Source organism: Carcharhinus amblyrhynchos, chromosome 3 (genome assembly GCF_965287045.1).
Source record: "Carcharhinus amblyrhynchos chromosome 3, sCarAmb.v2.hapA, whole genome shotgun sequence".
NCBI classification, from domain to species: domain Eukaryota; kingdom Metazoa; phylum Chordata; class Chondrichthyes; order Carcharhiniformes; family Carcharhinidae; genus Carcharhinus; species Carcharhinus amblyrhynchos.
The window spans coordinates 30,725,637-30,750,001 of NC_137326.1; the positions used below are offsets into that span (position 1 = coordinate 30,725,637).

General features: G+C 38.8%; 1 protein-coding gene across 2 annotated transcripts in view; it reads left to right on the forward strand.

Moving 5' to 3' along the window:
- LOC145338281 (filamin-B-like) overlaps positions 1-24,365 on the forward strand; it is a 109,015-nt gene that overhangs the window by 58,349 nt on the left and 26,301 nt on the right. The window contains exons 19-34 of one of the 2 annotated variants that reach the window (XM_080182901.1): positions 3,593-3,710; positions 4,917-5,179; positions 5,569-6,166; positions 8,346-8,519; positions 9,248-9,410; positions 9,912-10,072; positions 10,724-10,891; positions 11,217-11,309; positions 12,647-12,770; positions 13,545-13,701; positions 14,958-15,147; positions 15,532-15,779; positions 18,059-18,148; positions 20,114-20,216; positions 23,274-23,414; positions 23,936-24,064. In XM_080182901.1, the coding sequence (XP_080039027.1) occupies positions 3,593-3,710; positions 4,917-5,179; positions 5,569-6,166; positions 8,346-8,519; positions 9,248-9,410; positions 9,912-10,072; positions 10,724-10,891; positions 11,217-11,309; positions 12,647-12,770; positions 13,545-13,701; positions 14,958-15,147; positions 15,532-15,779; positions 18,059-18,148; positions 20,114-20,216; positions 23,274-23,414; positions 23,936-24,064 (2,920 nt within the window). The remainder of the gene's footprint in view (positions 1-3,592; positions 3,711-4,916; positions 5,180-5,568; positions 6,167-8,345; positions 8,520-9,247; positions 9,411-9,911; positions 10,073-10,723; positions 10,892-11,216; positions 11,310-12,646; positions 12,771-13,544; positions 13,702-14,957; positions 15,148-15,531; positions 15,780-18,058; positions 18,149-20,113; positions 20,217-23,273; positions 23,415-23,935; positions 24,065-24,365) is intronic. The other variant, XM_080182902.1, reaches the window with a different exon arrangement.

Genomic DNA, 24,365 nt, shown 5'->3' on the forward strand with positions numbered 1-24,365 from the left:
CAGGTGCGGCGCCCAAAACTGCACACAGTACTCCAGCTGCGGCCTCACCAATGCCCTATACAGCTGCAGCAAGACCTCCCTACTTTTATATTCAATCCCCCTCGCTATGAAGGCCAGCATCCCATTCGCCTTCCTGACCACCTGCTGCACCTGCAAGCTGGGTTTTTGCGACTCATGCACAAGGACCCCGAGGTCCCTCTGCACTGTCGCCTGCTGCAGTTTTTCGCCACGTAAGTAATAGTCCTTCCTACCATTCTTCCTACCAAAGTGGACCACCTCACACTTGCCAACATTAAATTCCATTTGCCATTTCCTGGCCCATTCGCCCAGCCTATCTAGATCCTTCTGCAGACTCTCCACACCCTCCGCACAATTTGCCTTTCCCCCAATCTTGGTGTCATCAGCAAATTTCGACACCCTGCACTCGGCTCCCTCCTCCAGATCATCTATATAAATGGTAAATAGCTGAGGCCCCAGCACCGACCCCTGGGGCACCCCACTAGTCACCAACCGCCAATCCGAATAGCACCCATTGACCCCCACTCTCTGCCTCCTATTTGACAACCAATCCTCTATCCACGCTAACACCCTACCCCCAACTCCATGTCCCCCTGACCTTCTGCAATAACCTCTTGTGAGGTACCTTGTCAAACGCCTTCTAAAAATCCAGAAAGACCACATCCACCGGCTCTCCTCTATTCACTGCCCTAGACACATCCTCATAGAACTCCAGTAAATTTGTCAGACACGACTTCCCTTTAATGAAACCGTGTTGCGTCCGCCCTGTCAAGCAATTCCCTTCAAGATGCCTTGCAATTTCCTCCTTAATGACGGATTCTAACATTTTACCTACCACAGACGTTAAACTAACCGGCCTATAATTCCCCGCCTTTTGCCTGGCACCCTTCTTAAACAACGGCGTAACATTAGCCGTTTTCCAATCTTCCGGCACTTCCCCGGAATCCAGCGACGTCTGGAAAATAACCACCAAGGCATCCACTATAACCTCCGCCATTTCTTTCAGAACCCTCGGATGCATTCCATCCGGTCCTGGGGACTTGTCCACAATCAGCCCCTCCAGTCTGTCGAGCAGAAGTGAATTGGCACATAGAGTTAAAGGATACATCAATTGAGATGCAGCAACAAATATTTTGGAATAGTCAATATCTATAATCTATATAGATACAATCCAGTGAAGAATTTCACTGAAAAACTTACCATCTGTTAACTAGTGAAAGATATCAAAGAAAAAAAGCATTTTGCAGTGAAGTGAATGGTAGGTCAGAAAATTGAACAGAATATAAATGACTAAAAGATTGAGGGAGTATTAAGACAAGAGTTTCTAAGTGTTGGTCATTTAGAAAGTGAGTATGGAGAATTAATAATGTAAAGTGAGGAAATGACTAACAAATTGAAATAGGCATTTTGTATCCCTCTTTTACTATAGAGGATGTAGATATAAGTAACATTCCAGAAATAGTCCATCAGGAAATGGGAAAAGGAACTCCAGAAAATTAGACTTGCCAGAGAAATGGAATTGAGCAAGTAGTTGGAGCTATGGGGCTGACCTGAGTCCTGAAACTTCCTGAGTCCTCAAGTAGTAGTTAGTAAAATAGTTGTTTAGTTTTAATTTTCCAGCACTCACTAGATTTGGGAACGATTCCATTAGATTGGAAAATAGCACATACCCTATTTTTAGTCAAAGGAAGACCGGAAACTACAGGCCAATTATCTTAACATGGGCAGGGGAAGACAATTGTATTGTTGGATTAGGAATCCAGACACCCAGCATTGTGCTGGGGACACTGGTTCAAATCCTATCACTGCTAATGGTGAAACTTGAATTAAATATAAATATGGTAGTTAAAGTCTAATGACCATGAACCCACTCAATTGCCATAAAGTCTAGTTCACTAATATCCCTTGGGGAAGGAAATCAGGCCTACATGTGACTCCAGATCCACAGCAATGTGGTTGACTTAGTTGCCTGCAGTGATGGGTAATAGCCAGCAACCCCACATCCCATGAACACAGTAAAAAATGTGCCACAGGGAACATGAAAGAAGCTACTATTAAATGCCTTGCAATAGGTTTGGAAATGTTTTCAGGTGATTGGATAGTGTTAACATGTTTTGATGAAAGAGAAATCCTGTTTAATCCATTTACTGGAGCTCTGTCAAGGAGCTGGCAACACGACAGCTCAGTGACTATCACTGTGCAGATACATGTACCTGGGTTGGATCTCTGACTTGGGTCAGTGTCTGGGAGTTTGCACATTCTCCATACTTGTGTGGGTTTTCTGGGGTGCTCAGGTTTCCTCCCACACACCAAAAATGTGCTTTTTAGGCTGATTGGTGTTAACAAATTGTCCCTAAATTAGACCTCCCTAAATCTGGTGGAGAAAAGTCATAAGTAAAAAGGTAGATGAGGCAGCCACTGAATGTTAAAATGGCAGCATGGGCTTGGGCTGAAGGGCCTGCTTCCTGTGCTGTGTTCTGAGTCACATGCTGTACATAAAGGAGAACTGTTGGATGTACAGTGCTTGGATTTCTAGAAGACACATGATTGTGCCACAAAGGTTATTGCAGAAAACAAAGTTCATGTTATAGGGAGGTAACATTGGCATGAATAGAAGATTTGACTTGCTAAAGGAAACTGGGGCTAACCATAAGTGGGTCTTTTCTAGCAGAATGTAATTGGCCTACCAGTCTGGGCCAGGACCTAATTTATGTAAATGAATTGGATGAATGCACAGATGATATTGAGACAAGATGGGTAGGAAAGCAAGCTCTGAAGAGGATGCAAGGAGGCTACAAAGTGACAGTCGTTAAGTGAGTGGGCAAAGATCTGACAAATGGAGTATCATGTGGGCAAGTGTGAAATTGCCCATTTTGGCAGGAAGTATACAAAAGCACATCATGGTGAGAAATTGCAGAGCTTGGATTAGGAAGAGTATGGATGTCGTAGCACATGAATTGTAAATGTTAGTATGCAAGTAAAGTAATTGGGAAAACTAATAGAATATTATTTATTCTGAGGGGAACTTTTTACAAAAGTTCACTGGTGACGCATCTGAAATAGTGTACCATATTGATTTCCTTTAAAGGAAATAAATGCATTTGAAGCAGTTTGACAAAGGGTTACTGATATCTGGAATGAACAGTTTGTAATGAAGGTTCAGCTTGTAAATGGTGGGTACATGAGTAAGAGGTGACTTGATTGAAATCTTAAGTGTTCTGAGGGGGCTTGGCAGTGGATGTGGAAAAAATGCCTCTTGTGGGAGAACCTAGGGGTCACAGTTTAAAAATTTAGTGATTTAATTTGAGGCTAATGAAGGGGCCAGGTGCCTTTTGAACTTCTCAAAAGGCAAGCTGGGCCTTTGAATATTAAGGCAAAGATAGGTATATCTTTGTGCAAGGTCATTGGGATAAGCAAAAAAATGGGATTTACAATCTGATCAACCATGATCTTGAATTTCTGAGCGAGCTCAATGGTGGAGTTGCCTGTCATATTCATGTGAAATCTATTTGGGTAAAACTGCTCTAGCCTGTTTTGTAAAATATACAAAGTGTTATTCTGATGTGTATTTCAGGGTAAGATGGGAATTGCTGTGACCTATGGTGGCGATCCAATTCCCAAGAGTCCCTTTGGCATAGAGGTAGCATATCCACTTGACATGAGCAAGATCACGGTTAATGGTCTTGAAAACAGTATGTACATCTCTTAATTTGAATTGCTTCGAAAGAAATGTATTTGTACTTGCAAATCAGTTGGTTTTGATTTGAACAGTGTTACAGCCTATTTCTGTGCTTAAATGCTTCACATAACGTGCATTACAATTGCACTACTTCTAGTCCAGTGTCTAATAGAATTGATTCATCAACGTTTTTTCTGAAGTCAATATTTAAACTGAGTGCAAATTTGAGTACCTGGAATATGTATTCCATCTGAATTAGTCTTCAGGTTTTACATTGGCTAATCTATCTAATCCTGCAGAGTTGCCCAACATAACCATTTGGTACTTCACACGTATGTAAAGCAATTTTGCAATTCAGAATAAAATTTATTTCAGCGTAATACATTATGTATAATTGTCTTCAATATGTTTTCAGCTGTCATTGCTTTTCCCTTTTTAAGTTCCCTTTTAATCATCATATTTTTGGAATGGCTATTGCATTGTTTTGTCTAAATTTTTGTTTCATAATTTTCTATTTCAGATCCTTTTCACTGTCTTTTTAGTATGCCTTTAACTAAAACTGGCAACCCAACAAAAATACCATTTTCCCCATGTCATATTTTTAGTTTGCATTGTATTTTTGTGTTTTGGACCACCTTTTTTAGTGATGGCTAAATATCAGTTTTGATCTGTTTTTTGAATTTCTGCTATTCTTTATGGTGTTCTAATTGTGTGTTTGTGGTGATCGGTTCAAGGGTGACCTCTGAAGATTCTTGATTAGGCACAAGACTTTTTTAGGATGTTACTGAGGCTGACTACAGGTCAGATTTTGTAATGAATGCACTTTGGACAGAGCTAATCACGTGCAAAATGCTAACCTAGTTCACCACCTCTGGTCTCCTTAAAGACAAACACTGCCAATGTGAATTCTGAGATGAAATGTAAACTTAATTTTGTAGTATTGGGTGTTGGGCAGAATATTCAGTGCGCCCACCAACACTTTGTTTCAACATGCACACAAACCCTCTGCTGCCAGGAAACTGTCAGTAGGTTTTGCCATTGGTAGGACTGCAATATCTTGCCAGTGTGAATGGCCAGATAATGCCCATCTCTGGGTGCATGTTTAGAAAATGTCCCTATTCCTGAATTCTCTTGTCTGAAGAGTTATACACTAGGTAACTGTTAATATGTTCATGGTTGCCTGTTTGCATGACAAATACATTTTTGTTTCTATTATTAGGAGTAGAAGTTGGGAAAGATCAGCAGTTCAGCATAAACACAAAAGGAGCAGGGGGGCAAGGTAAAGTGGATGTGACCATCTCAAGTCCTTCACAGAAACCTGTGCCTTGTGTAGTAGAGCCAGTTACTGGTAAGGATGCTTGTGTTGCCAAGTACATCCCCAAGGAAGAAGGGCTATACACAGTAGACGTGATGTATGACAGGAATCCAATTGTAGGCAGCCCATTCACTCTGGAAGCTGCACTACCTCCAGATCCTTCCAAGGTAAGTGGCTACTAATTTTAGATTTTTGCTGTGGCATTTTGTACCTTTTTTCAAGCTTCTAGATTCTTTTCGATTATAAAAACCACCAAATTTAGGAACTGAAGAATTGAGCAAGTAGAGGTTCTCTCCCTCTACACTGAAAAGCAAGCCAATTTAGAATGCAGTTGATGGCACAGTGCAGTTGAGTTTCCAATCCAAGTTGAAACCTGAGCACTCCCATTTTTGTAGCATGCAAGACAAAGATTACTCTTGGAGGTTTCCTAGTCAGGATAAGCCATTCAGCTGTTAAATTAGTTGCTATTCTATTAAGACTTGAATCTGAATTGGGGTAGGTGATATCTTTAGCTTTCCACTTGTGACTGCATCTCGTTGCCTTGTTTGCTTTGTAGGTAAAAGCGTATGGGCCAGGCCTCAAAAATGGTGTTGTCGGCAAATCTGCTGAATTCACTGTAGACACCAAAGGAGCTGGCACAGGTGGGCTGGGTCTCACTGTGGAAGGTCCATGTGAAGCCAAGATTGAGTGCTCTGATAATGGGGATGGAACATGCTCAGTCTCCTATTTACCAAATGAAGCTGGTGAATATCTTATTAATATTTTGTTTGAAGAAGTTCACATTCCGGGTTCTCCATTCAAGGCAGATGTGAAACTGCCCTTTGACCCCTCCAAAGTTATTGCCTCTGGTCCTGGATTGGAACGTGGAAAAGTTGGAGAAGCTGGACTTTTCACTGTTGACTGTTCTAAAGCTGGCCCTGGTGAATTGACCATAGAGCCAGTATCAGAGAATGGTGTTCAGGCTGAAGCCCACATTCAGGATAATGGTGATGGCACTCACACAGTCAGCTGTATTCCACGTCAGCATGGTCCTCACACAATTGCACTGAAATATGGAGGGCAGCCTGTGCCCAATTTTCCAGTACGGCTGCAGGTGGATCCAGCAGTGGATACAAGCAGCGTTAAAGTATACGGACCTGGAATTGAAGGACGTGGTAAGCTGTTTGTATTTCTTAACCTTTTTGGCTATTCTTGTGGTCTTTTAGCAAGCATTTTTCCACTTTGATATTTATTGTATCCCTGCCAATAAAATCAGCGTACGATATCACGTGACGTGAAATTGAACTATAGCTAGAGTCAATTTAAATAAAATATTCTGCAAATTAAAATAGGGATATCCCAAAGCAATTTGCTTAGCACTGCTTTATTTCAGAAAATGTAGCAAAAAAACCTGTGCACAAGAGTGCATTGACAATAGCAATGGTACAAATAGCCAGGTTTTCATTGTATAGTTGAGTGGTGGAGGGCCAGTCAGGGCAGGTTCACTGTTCTTGAGTGATTCAAAATCTTTTACATCTGCCTTTTTAAGGGCAGATGAAGACTAAGAGGTCATGTTTTGAATGAGGTTAACTAACAGTGCAGCATATCTTGGATTGTCAACAAGCCTTTGAGCCCAGACCAATGCTTTGGTTCCTGCCATCATTAACATTTTTTTGCGGGTTTGAATGGTTAGTGGTGAATTAAATTGGCCGTCACATGTACCTGCTATTCTTTGGAATATGTTTATTTGTGTAATCTTATTCTAATTCTAAAATTAGCTAGCTTTAAAGCTGTCTGTATCAAGTTAAACTTTATTTTAACCATTGTTATAGATAACCTGATCATTTTGTCAGTATTGTGTAAGTTGACTGAACAAAGTTCAATCTGAACTACAATTACATGAGGCAGGAAATCTTTATTTCCATTTTGTGCACAACTTGTACGATAACATTAAGTGTTCCAACATTTCATTTTGTGATCAGTATACAAAGCTGTAAACCTGTCGCATTCTATCATGTTTTTATTTCTAATATTTTGGAACAGCAGAGAGCAAACCGTTTTGGAAAATATTTGCCATTTTTTTAACTTTGCTTCCCTATTAAAAGGAAGCTACTTCCTTTAAAGTAGGTTTGCTGCAATCATAAAGACCTAATTCATGTACACTATAGATTTTTTTGATCGCTACTTAGCCTGTCTAAATGTATGACTATTTTGGAGTTATGCTAATCACTGTCAGATGTTTCATGTTGGGGGCAGGGCCTTCACTAATTATTGGTGGATTGAGTCACTTAAGTGCAGTAAAGTGGTTAACAATTTGAGTATATGAGGCTGAACATTATTCTGACAGAGATAATAGCTGAACTTGTAGAGTGCACTGGTTTGACGACAGCAAGAGCCCTGTGTATAGGCCTGATTTTCCCTAAAATAGGAACGACACAAGCTTTGGAGATGGCCAAACGTAATCTGGACAATGGATTAAGGAATCTGGAGCGGAAGACCTTTAACAAACCTTGCCAAGGAATGTAGATCAAATCTTAAATTGACATAACCACAAATTCTAGCCAAGGGACCCTGATTCCAGCTCTGAGAAGGGGCTATTAAGAGAAGTTCTTTATTTCCATGGATGACAAATGGACAGTCAAGCAAAAGCAAATTCAAAGCATGACAAGATGTATCATGAGACATTATGTTCCCAAGCAGAGTTTGTTAGTAAGCTTTGCCAGTGCAATAGTTCAGTACTATAATTGTGGTGGTTACACAAGTGCTTGAAACTTCATGAATGCACCAAGTAGATTTAGTGATTTGTGTCATAACTTTGTAAAAATTCCCTTCCTTATTGTCTCAATCTTCTATTAATGGGACTCTAATGTCAGTTAGAAATCAATTTTGAGTAATTGTTAAATCTGGGTATATATTTGAATTTCATGAATCAGCTTGTGCTAGATCTGTCATTCAATATTTGTGTTTTAAGTTACAATTCCCATGATTATTTGTAAACATTCTTTCCAGTTGTTTTGTATTGGTGCACACAGCATGCCTGAAGGTTGCTGGCAGTCCTCATACTCAAGTGCTAGCTCAGGCAGAGCATTACAGCTGACCTTATTGTGAACTGAGGTCCTTCTCTGACTTTGAGCAAAAGAGGAGAACTTCAGACTTGCTAAGTCCAAGAAAATGTGTAGTTTTAATGTTCCAACATGGGACTTCTCCAAACCAGTTGATCTTGAATGCACAGAAGTGAGATTTTCTGGTCCATAACACAATACATTGTACAGCTAAGGCTAAAAAGTGGCCAGGATGGTAATGGTCACTTTTTACTTGGTTGGATTTTACTTAAAGCTGCATTGCTTTTTGTAGGTGTTTTCTGTGATGCTACAACTGACTTTATTGTTGATGCAAGTTCACTGACCAAGGTGGGAGGAAACCATCTCAAAGCAGGTGTCATAAATCCTTCAGGATCTCGCACAGATTGTCTGATTAAGGATAATGGAAATGGGACATACGCAGTGGAGTACACACCATATGAAAAGGGTATGATGGAAATTCACTGTGCAGAAGGCATAATTAATTGTACTAATTTGAGTCCAAACCCTTGAGACCTGATTCCATGGATGTCCTTTAACTTCAGCTTTATCTAACCCCTCCAGCTCTTCAGTATGCAAATTCTTTATCAGTTAAAGTATTTCAATTTCTGGATAGACAAGAGGCTACATTCCACACCAACATTGTAGTAATAGTAGCTGCCACTCTGTTTCAGGTTATAAATTAATAATTGACTATCATTAACCCTGATTTTGTTTTCCGATCAGTCCACAAGTGCATGGTTAAGATCAAAGCAGCACCCACAGCAGAAAGATTCTGATTCTGATCAGGTTTTACAGGCTAGCCTCGAACATGCAATCTCTGGATAAGGGGTGGTTATTTAGCAAATTATTTCACTCGGGTGTTTGGGAATCTTTAGAATTCCCGACTCCAGACAGTTGTGGGTGCTCCATCTTTGAATACATTTTGAGCCTGAGACAGGGAATTTTGGGATAGTTGGAAAAAGTGGCATTGACAACTTCAACTATGGTTGTATTGAATGGCTGAATAGCTTACTCCTGCTCCGTTATGTTGTACTTTCTCACTTACCATTGTCACAGCCAAAACTCCTAAAAATGCTGTTTCTTGTTAAATGAAATCAATGTCTTGCTATTCCCAGTATTAGAACATGGTAAGGGTTTAACCACAACTTTCAATCAATTTTTTTTTGTGTACAGGTGTACACTCTATTGATGTAACCTATGATGATGCACCAGTTCCGAAGAGCCCATTCAAGGTAGGAGTCACTGAAGGTTGTGACCCTTTGCGTGTCTCAGCAAGTGGACCTGGACTTCAGGAGGGCTTGACTAACAAAGTGAACAAGTTCTCTGTGGTAACAAGGTATTTGCTTTGGACTGGAGAGTTCAATTTATTCCATTTGGGATTTTAAGAGACTGGATTCATTTCACAGCAACTACATTCCCATACTGAACACACAAAAGCTACCCTCATTCTTGATCAAAAACATAGTTGAATCAATAGAAGTTGACTCATGAAATAAAACAGCATGCATATAGTGATCTACAAGTTTATTATATTTACCAGTGTTGATGTCAATGTTTGTGACCCACAAACATCTGAACTGCAGCTATTTGTCTATTGAACCTTCATTTGAGACATGTTCCATTTTCCTTGGGTCTAGATGTGGGTTTGACTACTGACCTGTCAATTTATTACCCTACAGCAATAGGCATGAAAGTTTGTAGGCTGCACCACTTTTAACTGTTCACTGCCAAGGAACGATTCATTTTGAATTGAATAGTGGCACAATGCTAAACTCGGGAATTGTAATATATTTTTCATACTCTAACAAAGCTAGTAACTAAAAATCTTGTGATGCAGAGGAGCAGGTACTGGTGGCCTTGGTATTACTGTTGAAGGACCTTCAGAGGCAAAGATCTCTTGCAAGGATAACAAAGATGGCAGCTGCAGTGTTGAATATACCCCTTACACCCCTGGAGATTATGACTTGAATATTACTTATGGAGGACAGCACATAACTGGTAAGCCTTTACATTTGTTTTGCTCAATCTACTGCTTTAAATCAACTGTAGACCAAAGTTAAGGATTACATGGGTATTATTTAGAACAAGTCATTTTTTCAATAATTTTAGAGCTTATTTCAAAGGTCTAGTCATAGGAGGAAACTGTTAACATATTCAGCTCTGTTCCTAAGGTACTGAACTCCATCTTTATCTCCCCTTATTTATTCAGAATGTTTTCATTCTACACTATTTTCAAATGGCAGTGCTTTGTCTAACAATAAATTTTGCCTCTTTCCTGTATAATGGAGTCATCTCTTGGCTAAACCCTGATTTAATGTACTTCATATAATTTATGATGCAAGCAGAATTTCCTAATCTGATTAAATTTTTCATTGTTTTTACTGTTGGGATGAATTTCCTATTAAATATTGAAATTTAGAATGGATTGTGTGAAAGGTTGATTGGAATTCATTTCAAGTATTTGTACAGTGACTTAGCAATATTTAGATTTGTGGATACTGCATTTTCTTGGGTCAGTTGCAGATTTGTCTAATTGTCCATTTTAACATTCACCTTTTTGAGTGAAAACTGAAATCTGTACTTTTTTCCTACATTGTCATTTAAAATGATCCAAAGTGCAAATCATTGAAGTTTTTTTTTTGTTTGTAGGCAGTCCATTTAAGGTGCCAGTCAAAGATGTTGTGGACCCAAGCAAAGTGAAGTGTAGTGGGCCTGGGCTGAGTTCAGGAGTACGAGCCAAAGTTCCACAACACTTCACCGTGGACTGTAGCAAGGCTGGAAAAGCTCCCCTCCAAGTGACTGTGCTGGGACCAAAAGGTACAATCATAACCTCAGCAGTTTTAATTAGCCATTGATTAAAAATGCTAACTCATGATACAGGTTTATACATACCTTTCACTCTTTGGATGTGAGGATGAGGAGTCCGAGTCTAAGATTGATAATTCAGTTATATGATACAATGCTTGTGTGCCAGGTACATGCTTTGTATGACTGTTAGGAGTGGATTTTTTGAATATTAATCATAAGTTTTTGACCAGTTGCACAGCTACGAAGCATTGTGCTCTTTTGGTTAAGGGCATCACTTGTCACCTTTTTGAGTGACTGTTCAGATTTGCTGCAAGTTAAAGGTTTTCTGTTCTAGTTGGTGAGGCACAGCCCCAACCGTGGCGCAGCCCTTTGAAAACGATTGCAGACTTCTTTAAAGGAGAGACCAAGAACGATGACAGTGAGACAGGTTTGGATTTGAACTACTTAATCTCCAAGGCAAGAAAGGTGGTGGGCGTATATGGCCGGGAACAACTAAGCTGGTCCTGTCTGCTTTCATGTTAAGAGCCAAAGAGCTAGGCCTAATGCTTCAAGTAGAATTTTACTTTCCGTGTTGTCACTCTTAACAAGACCTTGTGTTAATTTTGTATAAAGGATTTTTAAATCACATTCCATTTTTATTTGGTAGCCCCTTTCTGACTAGAAAAATCTGGTTGACCATTTTCTAAAGTGAAAATCAGTATTTAAAATGGCACGTTTCTGTTGTATTTCATGGCAAATTTTTGCATGACCTAGTTCAATTCATTTCAAATTCCAGACATAAATTTTGAAGAATCCTGAATGAGCAGATTGCTTCACAGCTTTTACTTGGTTGTGATTGTCTTGATACTGCAGAACTGGTTAAAAAAAATTTAAATATTTTGCTCATTGAAAGTTGTTTTTTGGGTTTGCTTCAATGTGTTTTAATTGAAGTGTAGACTGCTCAACATGGGCTGGTTTGTGAATCTACTCAAAATTAAAATGTGATTTGATTTTCAGTTGTAGTATTTTGTGTTGGGGCTGTATTAAACCCACAAGATTATGCCTTATTGGGTAGCACAGTGGTTAGCACTGCTGCCTCAGTGATGGGAACCAATTTTAATTCCTGACTTGAGTCACTGTGTGGAGTCTGCACATTTTCCCCCTTTCGTGTGTGGTTTTCCCTTGGTGCTCCAGTCTCTTCCCACAGTCCAAAAAAACATGCTAAATTCTGTGCACCCAAACTGGTGCCAGAGTATGGCAACTAGGGGATTTTCTCAAACTTTATTGCCTTGTTAATGTAAGCCTACTTGTGACCTAGTGATGTTTCATTTATGGCCAGGTAGTTTAGAGTAGGTGCACAACATTGCCACTCTAAATCTACTTCAGTACTGCTCTGATTTAAAGCAAACCTTAAAATGTGCATGAAACTTTGAATGAGTAAATCACAAAATTAATATGAACTCAAGTAGCAATGTTTGCTTAACTATGGAATACCAAGAGCAAATGACTCCAAATGGATGTCTCTTTTTCCCCCTGCACTCATTTTCTGCAATGGCTTAATATTAAAAATCTACTAAAGCTAGTGAAATGGCCTGTCTTGACTCTGCTTTATAGTTTTGTAGCATTTAGTACTGTTAGATGGCAGTGCATTTAGTTAAAAGACTAACCAGCTTTTTGTGCACAGCTGACTACCTGGATGAATGAAAAAGGTGGTTACTTTATTTAACCTTTTTTGCTTTGGACTGATGTGCACGAGTTTTGATATTTTCATTTCTTCTTTTGCAGCCATAATTGAGTCTGCTGAGGTTATTGACAATGGTGATGGCACGCACACTATCAGCTACACACCTTCAGTCGAAGGGCCATATTCTGTTTCCATCCAGTATGGAGATGAAGAGATTCCTCGCAGGTAACATCAAACTTAAACCCTCAAGGCTAAACAGTGTTGCTGTCAACCTTGGCTTTTTACAAATAAGACAACAGTTCCATAATCTAAAAACACCAACCCCTGAATAAACAGATTGAAAACATCAGACCAGGATTCAAAGGAGAAGTAATTGTCCTGATTCAAGGTTGTATTCTACCAATATTTTGCTCTGGGTTAGCAGGACTGAACAGAAATCTACCTTGTGGTGTTGGAAATCAACAATGATCTCAAATTTTAATTGTCTAAATTTCATTAGTGCTTGTCCTTCTATTTACAATCTATTTGACCCTTTATTCATGCCAATAGTAAGACTATTTGTTTTGTTTAAATTTTCAATTTGAAGTGCCTAATTTTAAACCTGTCGTATTCATACACATGCTTGTGTTCATGTGTCCATGAATGACATCTTTTTGTAAATTCAATTGGTCCAACTTGATTGTTCCATTTTACAATTAATTGGATATTCCAAGTGCCAAACAAAACTACATAAGTGGCATTCTGATCTAGCTGAGTATTAGCTAAGTATGCATCTGACTGCACCTGAGGGGTGCAATTTGTTTTTGGAATAAAAATATATATCCATCAGTATAAAAAGAATTGAAAACATTCCAGTTGGATTTTCTCCCAAAAAATAACATACATGCAGTCAGACATCTTAATCTTTTACTGATGGTAAATATCGTACAAGTTGATAGTGATGTTCATAATTGATTCCAGTCCTTTGTGTGTCAGATTAATTATCATCTGTTTCTTTAGTCCTTACAGGGTTAAGGTTCTGCCAACTCATGATGCCAGCAAAGTGAAAGCAAGTGGGCCAGGCCTCAATTCTTCTGGTGTTCAAGCTAGTCTACCTGTAGAATTTACCATTGATGCCAAAGATGCTGGAGAAGGACTCCTTTCAGTACATGTAACTGTAAGTTTCAAATGTTTCCCTTCCAAGCAAATAAAGGATGAATGTGCATCAGTCTTAAAAATCTTTCCCTGCAAATAGTGGTTTTACAAAAAGGGAACAGCATGGATAAATTGGGCCAAAGGACCTGTTTCCTTGCTGTAAACCTCTTTCTCTAAATGGAAAGTGGGCAAGTAAGCCTGTTGTCCTACTTGCTTCTGCAGCAGTGTTTTGAGTTGACATCCTAGTCTTCTAGTAGTATTAAACTCCATCAGAATCTTTATTGCATTCTGATAGGGACAACCTATAATTAGTTGAACAATAGAAAGCTTGATCTGCAATTTGGCCAGTGACAGCTAAGATTGCCTGCTTCATTCAGCTGGACTTTGATTTAAATTACTGTAGGATTTGTTTTGATTTTATTTTGCTGCCTTAATACTGCTATCTTCCTAAGAATAAAGAGAGAACAATTTCCAAGGTATATTAAACTAGTTAGCTTCCAAACAAGTTTTTTTCCTTTACTTACAATAACTCAATTGCACACTGGTTCAAATAGACGTGCAACTCTTGCCATATTGCTCCTCAACTATGCAATAATACCTTTTTAAAATAAGCCTTTATTCTGTTTAATAGCTTATTTCATGAACCTGTTGCTGATCCCAGTTTAATCATTGTCCTTTTTTCCGTAATGTAAGTGCTGCACAGTAGTTGTCTTTCTGATAATTGGCAGCGAATCACAAGAGCTAGGATAGTCTGACACAACAATATGCCTGTTGAATACTGATTTGTCTAAGTGTCATGCAGTACTAAGTCTTAACAACTCCCACATCTGATCTCTTTAATCCATTCTTAAAAGTACCTGCAAAAACTTTTTTGCTGCAAGACCATTTTTACTCCTTGCTTTATCTATTTCTGGCTGTAAGGATGTGCAGAAGACTGTAGTTGCCATTGTAATCTTGGTGTAGGTTGTTCACTGCAACTAACTGAGCACATCTAGGGTGAAAAGGCTTTCTGCCATTGTTAACACCAACACTCAACCATCTCCCTAGAAATATCCTACTTGTTTTAAATAAATCAGAACCATTTTTCCTAGACTTGAGCATTTGCTTTAAAAGGTTGTATATTAACATGTTTGTTTTTTTTCTGGATGAATTGTACAACTGAGCTGTAAAATTCCAATGTTAAAATGATTGTACTTTTTAGTGACAGTTGTCAGAAGTGGCTTATTTAAAAAGCTTGATAATACATTTTAGTAAAGCTGTTTTTTCTGTTGCCTGTAGGATCAAGAAGGGAAGCCAAAGAAAGCTAATATCCACAATAATAATGATGGCACCTACAAGGTTTCCTACATACCAGACAAGACTGGACGTTACACCATTGTGATCAAATATGGGGGTGATGAGATCCCAGCATCTCCTTACCGAATCCGTGCAGCAGCTACTGGTGATGCCAGCAAGTGTACGATGTCAGGTAGCTGTCTACTTTCTATGTACAATGAGACTGTCCAAAATGGGCTAATAATTGCCATGCCTGGCTTTGCGCTGGAGAAGCCTGCAGCATTGGAGTAGAACCAGGAAAAAAGCACACTTGTATTTCTGACCAATGCATTTTGCAATATTACTTGACTGTCCTAGTGCTGAACAGAACCACCACCTGCAAGTTAACTTTCAAGCCAACATGCCATCCTACCAAGTGGTACTGCTGTCATAATTCCTTCATCACGGCATCAAAAACCTGGACTCGTTTCCTATCTAGATGGTCCGTTGTCCAATTGCAGTGCAAATTATTACTTCAATTGCATGATTTAATTTAAAATAAATTGTAAATTGCATAGATATTAACTTTCTTTTTAAGGTTCTGGTCTTGGACCCACTGTTCAGCTGGGAGAGGAACTGGGAATGAAAGTAGATGCAAAAGCTGCAGGCAAGGGCAAAGTCACCTGCACAATCTGCACCCCTGACGGGACCGAAGTGGAAGCTGATGTTATTGAAAATAATGATGGAACTTATAACATCTACTATACAGCACCTGAGAAAGGAACCTACATTGTTTATGTTCGCTTTGGAGGAGTGGATGTTGCCAACAGTCCATTCACTGTAGTGGTGAGCCTCTTCCTATTTGGGTTCTTTTTAAATTATGGGAGATGAAATATCTACTGCTTGCAATTGGAATTGTCCAAAAGGATCAATTGCCTTTAATACTGTCACTTTTGTTTTAATTAAAACAAGTGAAAATTTATTCAGTCAAGATTGCTATCTGCAGATTTGTTCTGTTTGTCAGTCTAACAGTCGAATCTTAGCTGTGGCAGACCAAGTAATTTAAAAATTGTGATTTAGTTCATTTTGACCTCCCAGCTCTTGATAATGAAGCCTACTTAACATTTAGTGTATTTCAGCTCCTTATCTCAAAGCAGAGTTCTGCTGACTTCTAATCTGATAACTAGCCTGTCTGCAATCTAATGGATCCAAACTAATCCCAAGTCTGATTTAATTTGCCCAATTCTAAACCAAATGCTCTTGTTCAATAAAACCATAATCCTTATCCTGTCCTTGCAATATGGTGCCATCCTCCTCTAATGTTCAGGATGAATATTGAACATTAAGAGGTTTTGTGTTTGATCTATAAATGAGGTGTGCACCAATTTCTAGTTTCTGAATATGCAGAAAAAATATTGGCAAATGGAGCAATTTTGAAATGTGCCATCCAAACTTGTTTGCCATTTAAGCCCAAACTGAATTTATAATGCATCCTTGTATAATGGACTGCTTTGAATTTCTTATTTTGATTTAAGAATTTGTCCATTAACATTGAAATATTCAATTCTACAACACCAAAACATGTGTGTAACACCCCCTGATCATGAGGTCATTGTAGAAAAGTTTTGGAAGTTGAGTTCTTCATGCTGAACACTACACTTATAACCTATTGTTCCCACATATCCTGCCATCAATCCTTCTTATTGCACTAAGTTTAAATGCCTAAAGATTTTGAAAAATTGTGGTCAATGCCTCCACCATCACTGGTCCAATCTTCCAACATTCTGGAATGAATAACAGCTGAGCTTTGACATTTTTCTTCCCTCCATTTGATTTGAATGCAGCTTCCATTTTGAATACTTATCTCCAGCAGTGCTGCTTCCATATCCACCTGAATCTTTTATCTTTCGTAGACTGGAACCAAATAACATGTACTATTCTTTGACATAATTACACAGGAGTCTCTTTTTTGTGCTATTATCAAAGCCTTCATTATCAGCCTTGGCATATCTTCTAGTTTCTCCTGCATTATCATTGAGCTAATTTATTTTTGTTCCATCAAAACCCCAACCTTTGTTCTCCCCAGGTTGGGTTAGATGTACTTTATTAAGCTTGTCATTAAATATTTAGCACTATTGATCTACTGTTTGGTTTCCATTGTTACCAATTAACAGCTTTGAGTTCAGCGTTTCTAATCACGTCTGCAGACTAATTACACACCCATGTCTTCATTCTACCTACTTATTGCTCCCTTGATTGTAATTTTATTCTCTCCAATGGTCCTTAAGTATAAAGAACAGTTGGTGTTCTCCAGTCTAAATAAAAAGTGCTCTGTTCGTTCTTAAATTTTCAAATGTGGTGTCCTACCTACATCTTGAAAATATAATCCCAAATGGCTAAACGTAACTACATTTGGCTGGATTTTCTCTTGATAGGTGTAATGATAGAGGAGGATTGGGAATTTATTTCTCATCCAGCGAGTGATGGTGGTCTGGAACTTGCTGCTGGAAAGGGTGGTAGCTGCTGCAAACCTTAACACATTTAAACCTTTTGGATATTCATTTGAAATGTTGCAGGCTACTAACCAAGAGTTGGAATGTGCAACTATGCCTGATGCTGCTTTTTGGCTGGCATGGGCATGATGGGCCAAATGACAGCCTCCTTCAGTGCTGTAATCTGAGTATGAATAAGTTTTTTTTTAAAAAAGACAATTGTTCAGGAGTGAAGTTTTAGAAATCTCCTCTTGCATGATCAGAACCTGAAACCAAATGACAGTTGAGCTAGCAAAAATAATTGATAGATATTAACTGATGCAGTCACTGGTTTTGCAAATACTAGTTTTATACCAAGGTTTTTCATGCTCATCTCCCATGGCATGAGTTGGAAGATGTCACTTTACAATGAAATTTGATTGTGAAAACTATCAATTTAACATGAATAATGGTTGGTCTTCTACACATGGATGCTGATGCATTTTTAAAACTACCTGAATTATTCAATACAAAATTAAATGTATTACTGCATGTAGAATTTGAGTACATTTTTGAACAGCTAGTTTGAATATTAACTCAAATTATTCAAATATGTTTTGAGAAAGAACTAACTTGCTGTTTACCATTCACTAGGCCACAGATGAAGTTCCAGTAGTGCCACAGCAGATGGTACAACAGCAGCAGCAATCCCTAAATGCATATCCCCCTGGCTTCCAACCCTGGGTACAGATTTTAATATGTTGAACTTCCTATTCTCCTGTTTTCTTCCAAAGCTAGTGTTCACGCTTGCTGGGATCTGCCATTTGGACTGCTTGATTTTCTTTTTTTCTATTCAATTATCCAACTATTTTAGCTACTGTGAATTGTACTTTCATTACGTGATGGATGTTAAACGCTCTATTTTAAACAGGTGAATGCAGTGTCTGCAGTTTATTATTTTATCAGCGACTTTTAATTTTGGGTACTCAACATTTATTTTCTAACCACACTCTCCACTAGTAGCAGGCTGGTGAAATGTAGTTTGCCTGTTGTGTTGGGCAGTTTAAAGCTGTAACAATGCCAATTAAAGGTCACTAACTTTAAAAAGGTGCAATCTCCTTCTAAATACTAAAAAATCACTTGACCAGTAAGTAGCAACTTCATAAATGACTATTGCATTTTTAATCAGATTTCAAACATCTTGGATGGTGGGGTAGGGACTGTTTCAGTATTCCCCTTTGCAGCTCAGACACTTCAATTGAAATATAGATTGAAGGAAAGAAAAGGTTTGGAAAATTTCCATTACTTGCATGAATTAAATAAAATCTAACACATTTTTTGACCAGTAGAAAATATAATGTTCATCCTGATTATGGTGACTTGATGTTGGGAAACAATATTTCCCAAGAGTGAGGTAACATGTCAATATTGTCATTCACAGTTTAGCAGTTGAAAGGATTGACCACTGGGCTGCTTGAAGGTTTTGTAAATAAATGTCAGCTTTTGGGATTTTTGCCAGCTGCCTTTCCCCAGTGCTAGTAATTTTAATGCAGATATCCTCAAAGCTGTAAAATGAATAGCTTGTGATAGGACATTTGAAACTACGATCCTTAATTAAGCTTGTAACCTGAAACATTACAAGCATTGTGCTTTTGATTTGTTGTGGAGATTAGAGAAAATAAGTTGGTATAAATGTTGCCAACTTTATTGTTTTATCTACTTAAGCTTTATTGCCACTTCTGAAAAGTAACCAATCAATAACGTTAATGTTAATTTGAATTTCTTTAAACAATCTTTCAGTTATCTCCGAAATGAGCCCATAAAGGGGTATAATAGGCTAACTTTTTTCCCCGTTTACCTAAAATTACACTTGCTTTGCCTGCTTTGACATTGTTGCAGAATCTAATCATTTGTCATGAAAAAAATATAAATTTGAAAGGCTGCTCATTTTAACTGCTGTCCTCCACCTCAATTATGAGGAATGTCTGTCTCCCCATGGCACTGGTGAATCTGAATTTGGTTTCTTTGAGGATGCAAATCTGGTTTTTAACGTTAAATAATAATGCAGTTTAATAACCTCCCTCAAACTCAACAAATGGGCGCAGCACTGCTTGTTAATTGAGATTGCACTTTGATCCTTTTACTTACTTTCTATTTCTTTTGCTGCTCTACTGTTCTTTGCAGGCACAAGCCAAGAAGAACCTTCTCTAAATGGATTGACATCTTTAGCTCCTGTTTGTTTTTATCTCTGTACACTGCAGTTGAAATGTAATATTGTCTGTAAATAGCTGATTAACTATTTAAAACCTCTTGGTTACAGCTAACTTAGTCCAGTTGGAGCTGAGCCTCTAGAGCAGTGAAGATAGCCCACCTTGTGTACTGCCATTTGGAAGCCTTTTTCTAGCTCTTGGTGTTTCAGATTTAATTGCAATTCAAACAGCTGGTGGGAGATTTTTCACATTGTGAATGCCTCGCATTGATAACCTGGGAATCCATCCATTCCATTGAACACAATGTACCTTCTATTTCAGAAACTGACATGAAATGGCTTTTTTCTTGAAGAATTGTATAGTAATTCTTTAAATTTTTGTGAACCACTTGTTCTTTCATGTCACATAGGCAACAATGGCAAGCTAGCATTTTTTTATTGCTCTTGAGACTTTGACTTGGCAATGTAGGTTTCAAATGATTTTTCATCCTGTTTCCAAGGTTCTTGATAGTGCCTACACACCAGTTGATGGAATAGATGGCTTGGGCTTGAAACCTTTTGATATCGTCATTCCTTTTGCTCTCAGGACAGGGGAAATCACAGGTAAAATCTGCCATTATTAATGGAAAATAAGGTTGCTGGGGGTCTCTGTAGTGCAAAATTCTGTGTTCAAAAAGTTTGTTTTTTGGACTGTTGAAACCACCCAAATTGTCCCCTCCTTTACAAGTTTCTTTTAAAACGTATTTACTACTTGGGCACCATTTTTGCCTCTTGAGATTGGAGTAATATTTTAACAAATTTTGAGCAGGGGTAGGTTTTGCTTGAAGACTGACTTGAGTGCTATCTGACCCTTGCTTTTGTGTCTGTCATTGATCCTTCAGGCACTGTTTTACCATTCTTTCCTTCCATCTGCTGGTTATAGCTTTTTATGCTTGCCAAGTTTGTAAGTAATTCAGAAATCCAATTTGGTTGCGTAAGTCCTGTAATTTAGCTTCAGCAATGAGATGGATTTTCCTCCCCCCTCTCTGGTATGTTTCACTGTGGTGAAGACAGTGCGCTGCTCACTGGCAGTGTTCTTATGATCCTGCTATTGTCAATGAGGTTTCCTGTTGGGAAACCTGTGGCAGGGGTGTACTGTTGGCAGGATGTAAGATCCTGCCATTGTAACTCCAGCAAGATTTCAGCAATTCTATCCATCACACAAGTAATGTGGTATATGAATCAGTGTTAGTGTAATGCTAGGTATGTTGGCTTCACATAGGATTGATAGATCTAATCAAACACCATGGGCCTGATTTTACCATTAAGTTGTCTGTTTTTGGGCATGAAAGATTGGTAGTTAGACACGAGGCAAGTAGTGTGATCCATGCCTGCCTCCACACCAGTTCCTCCTCTTATCAAGGCCTGAAAATGGCCATGATCGGGCACGACAGCCATTTGAATGCATTTAAATTGGCTTAATAGGCTGCACGCCTGACTTTACCAACACTTCCCCCTTTACCACTGTGCTCACCCATCCAGAATTGATGTGGAGCTGTTTGTTTCACAAGTCCAATTTGGGCATTTGTTAGTGAGAAGTGAGTGCCGAGCAGGGGACGAGATATCAAAGGGGCCCGTGGTCAATCTGGGTGGTGGAATGGAGTAGGGAGATAAGGGGGTCAGTGTTCTGGGGGAGCCAGAGGAAGGCATATCCAGCCTGGGAGCAATGTGGCAGGGATACTGCATTAGCATTTTTTCCCTGCACATGTGCAGGGAATCTGAGCTGCAGGATTTTGGATGTTAAGCCCCACCCACAGGCTTGTGCAGCATGATTCAGAATTTCTGATGCTTTTTCAGGCAGTGTGTATGGGGGTTCTCAGGCACCCCTATACAAAGTTGGATCTGAAACACTCAGTTTCAAGTCTGCCCAGCACTTTGAATCAAAATGGTAAAATAGGACCCCATATCCCTTCTGTTCACAACTGGCCAAGTGTAGACCATATGCAAACAAAATGCAAAACTGTGTCCAACATTAGATATGAATCTGCAATAGACGACATTTGCAAGATAATACTAAAGTGTGCTTAAAAATTTAGGATAGTCAGATGGACTCTGATTTGCATGTGCTGGATGCGACATGTATTAACATGCAGAACTTTCTTCTTTGACAGAAGAATATATATCCACACTGCCTGTTTCGGCTGATAGTCATTCACTGGTTCATTCCTCAGCAATGCCTTGACCAGAGTCTAGCTGCCTGGTTCAAATTTCAAACCAAGCCTTGTAGGCTAGCTCAGTTACCATCAGCTGGTGCATTCTCCCATGATGACACATCTACCCATCTGCACCCTTCCCATACAGTGTAAAGTTGTTTCCCCTGACATTGGTATCCTTACAATTTGTCGTGATAAGTGCAACCATGTCTTTTTTCACCGATATTGAAATCCAAAGTTTTGTCCAGTTGTTAAATGTAACATTACGAAGCAGTAATAGAAAACCTAAGCAATCTGTCATCACCTTAGCCAAGTTATTAATCAGTGACTAATTAACACCAATACTTCTGAGACACCATTTGCTTTCTTCCCATTTTCCCTACCCTTGTTCCCTTCCACTAGGCCCAGTTTCCTAAATGGGTCAGTGATTTGCCTCTAATTGCAAACTCAATCTTCGGCCAACAGCCTCTTATGGAGAACTTCTGTCATATGCATTCTGTGGCATCCATCAACATTCCCCTGATTGCTAATTAGTATAGTAAGAAGTCTCAACACCAGGTCAAACCTGCAGCGCAGACTATGCTGAGACTTTGCCATCACACCCCCTCACACTCAAGCATCTCAACCAGCTCTGCTGCAACCTGGAAACAAAGATAGTCCATTTGGATTTCAACCTGGTGTTGAGACTTACGGTACTTATCCCAGTCCAACGCCAGCATCTCCAAGTCACTAATTAGTAGCCACAAAAAATTCAATCCCATTTGTTTGGTGCCACCAAAGCTTTAAGAATCTATTCTAGCACTCATGGTTGGAATTAAGATGTTCAGTCATCTCTATATCCTTCATTACAGACTCTGGTCTGTCAGTGACAGATGTCGGATGAATCCTTCCCCTTTAAATAGAGCAATGACAGTTTTCCAATTGAGAACTTTGCAGATGCCCTAACTGTAATGTTTTCAATTACTTTGTTTGAAACCTACCCAAAGTAGCTAGAATGAAAGCCCATCTGCCTACTGCCAGCTTTATTCCTGTAATGTGAAAAGGCAAACCTAATTATTCAAGTTGAGAACTTTTTGAAATAGCTTGATGTGAAATAATATTTTGGCAGCTTGATCCCTATGACCCAATAGTTGGCCATGATGCAGGATCAAATGTTAAGATTGTAGAGGGTGCAATAACCACTGTACACAGTACTTTCTTAATAATTAAGAGGAGCTAGGATTGCAGTATTTATAACATGGTTATGGGGTGGGGTAAAGCTCACTAGCTTCTGAATTTTTGCGTACAACTGGTGGTTATACACTTATTGCCTGCCTTTGTTACCTGTTTTTCACAAATGATGCATTTTGGAAGTTGAATGATTTTTTTGTGTTGGATTTTTGAAAAGTTTTATAGTTTAATATTTGGAATTATTTAACCTGCCTTTTGCAGCTATCTTGTATTTGACTTGTATATAATTATTACATAGGTGAAGTTCACATGCCTTCAAAAAAAACTGCTAAGCCAGAAATTATTGATAATAAGGATGGTACCGTGACTGTCAAATATGCGCCAACTGAGGTTGGGCTACATGAGATGCACATCAAGTACAATGGCAGACATATTCCAGGTATTCACTTTCTTTTTAGGCCTGTCTGGCATACGCTTTTCTTTCCTGCATGTAATACAAATCTCAGTAGCATAAAAGAAATCTTGAGCTAATGTAATATTTAAGCACATGCCCAAGAATAAAAGTTCCAAATTTAAGCTCAGATGATGCAGAAGTTGTCTCCATTATGACTTTGGGTGTTTTGAGTTCTGATGTTTTACCTAATCCACCCTGAAATAAAAGTGGAGATTGAGGACTCGGCAATGTAGTTGATAAATTAACTTCCTTTTATACCATGTCATAAACCTGAGTAAAAATACTGCATTTAAGATGAACCAATAACTACCAAGCTGAGTACATTTGAATTCAGACTGGGGTAGGAGAATCTATAAGTAATGCTGATTTAGTTTACTGCATTCAACCATACTATATCTTGCCTATAGATGTCATTCTTCAACATCTTTTGGCATTACCTTTTAGTAGAGCTAAACTGCTAATTATCTAATTGACTCAATTTTGACCATGTATTTGATTACTTTCAGAGAGTCCACTACAGTTCTTTGTGAATTATGGAAGTAGTGGACATGTGTCAGCATATGGTCCAGGCCTTGTCTATGGCGTTGTCAACAAACTAGCTACTTTTACAATTGTAACTGAAGATGCTGGAGAAGGTAAGCATCAAACTATTAATACTCTGCAGAACATTATAGAATACGTGTGCATGCTGATTCAAGTCAGCTATGAAACCACTAATGGGTCTTTGATCTAAGAACTGTTTACCAATTGGTGCTCAACTGCTTGTAACACAACCTTAACAGTTGTCAGTTAACAATTTTGCTCCAATAATTGTGTTCTAACAGCAATTTGGAAGTAACATGAGCTACCACCTGATTTTTCAAGGTCTATCTAGTATAATCCATATTAGTTGGTAATGTTTTCTCTAACATGCAGGAAGATTTTCTTCCTTCACGG